At 34.3% G+C, this 1,436-nt stretch overlaps 1 protein-coding gene across 3 annotated transcripts in view; it reads right to left on the reverse strand.

The window, feature by feature from the left end:
- Positions 1 to 323: 323 nt before the first annotated feature.
- LOC107005007 (ABSCISIC ACID-INSENSITIVE 5-like protein 7) overlaps positions 324 to 1,436 on the reverse strand; it is a 4,156-nt gene continuing 3,043 nt past the window's right edge. For all 3 annotated transcript variants that reach the window (XM_015203460.2, XM_027913034.1, XM_015203459.2), the window contains 3 exons: positions 1,234 to 1,305; positions 1,110 to 1,139; positions 324 to 771 (listed from right to left, as the gene is read on the reverse strand). In XM_015203460.2, coding sequence (XP_015058946.1) covers positions 697 to 771; positions 1,110 to 1,139; positions 1,234 to 1,305 — 177 coding nt within the window. In that variant the 3' untranslated portion in view covers positions 324 to 696. The remainder of the gene's footprint in view (positions 772 to 1,109; positions 1,140 to 1,233; positions 1,306 to 1,436) is intronic.

The raw sequence follows: 1,436 nt of genomic DNA on the forward strand, positions 1-1,436 counted from the left end.
AGTGTGTAGTTGAAAATTCGGTAATAGCTTGAGAGGGCTTTTGGCCATTATATCTAATTATGGAGGATACTTTTGTAAATAAATATTTTTATACAATACATATTTTTTTAAATACATCAAACCAAACAACGTACAAAAAATATTTTATGCATAATAATTAATATAAGCATAACTAATATAAACATTACTAATGTCAGCACTACTAACATTCTATTTAACATTATTTTAATACATTCTGGCATCTTGTAGGAACCAACATTAGTTGAAGTACCAAAATGAATGATCATGGCAACTTTAAGGAGCTGCTCATGTAAGAAAGTTACTTGCAGATATTTGGTTCATGTGATTATTTAAACAAAAGCTTGACATAGAAGAGACAAACCTACTTGCCCCCAAAAATCATAGGGTAAAACAAACAAAAAAGCACATGAGGAAACTTTATGCAAGAACATTGTTTACATAATGTACAGGTACACAGCACCTGTCCTGTACTATAGTCTATACATAAAGTTATCTATCTTGTGACCAACAGATGTGAATTAAAACATATTTTAATTCACAGGCTGGGAGGAGGGTAGAGGAGCAGGCTCCAAACTTGTTTGTTGAAACAAAAAAGAGGAAGGAAAAGCTATTTCACTTCAATCTCCTGTCTACCAATTCTCCGAGTGTTTACTCGGGAATTTGCTGTTCTACTGACTACCAAGGTCCCGTCACTGTCCTTCGCAAGCATATTAGTTTATTTTCCCATGGCACATTCATCTTTTCCAATAACTGCAATTGGACAAAACAGACTAGTTAACAACCACATTTAGCTCATTTGACCTATAGACAAACAACTTGGCTTAACAAATCACATACATACAGTTTCCTTCGCGAAGTTATCACGTCTTAACAGCTGATGACTTTTATAGAAAAGCTGTACAGCCATTTGAAGCTTTAATAATTTTGCTATTAGTAAATTATTTACTTCCTGCCCTTATTTCAATTGCTAATTCTATTGCTTAGATTGTTTAATTCACAATATCCCTGTATCTAGTCCTATGATTAAGTAGGAAAAAGTATTTTAATCGTAATTCGTACAACATATTGACAGCAGGAAAGAAGTCTACCTGATTTTTCTGCTTCTCGATAAATTCAGCCTGCATGAAGCATTCAAAACCCGTGGTTACACAATCATAACACTTATCAAGAATATTAAAGTAATCCAGTAATTCTCAAACATGGTTATCATACCTGTTTCTTCTGCAACTCTTGCTTAATTTCTTTAAGCTTTGCTACTTCAGCTTCCAACTCTAAAGTATATGCCTGACATATCCCAGACAAATGAAGAAGTCCGTTAATGGCGTTATCATTTCATAACACTAAACTGATACTCAAACCAACCTGGAGCATCCCAGATGTTAAAATCTTCCTCGCACTCTCACGAATCGCCCCCC

This window comes from Solanum pennellii, chromosome 11 (assembly GCF_001406875.1).
Source record: "Solanum pennellii chromosome 11, SPENNV200".
Lineage (NCBI taxonomy): Eukaryota > Viridiplantae > Streptophyta > Magnoliopsida > Solanales > Solanaceae > Solanum > Solanum pennellii.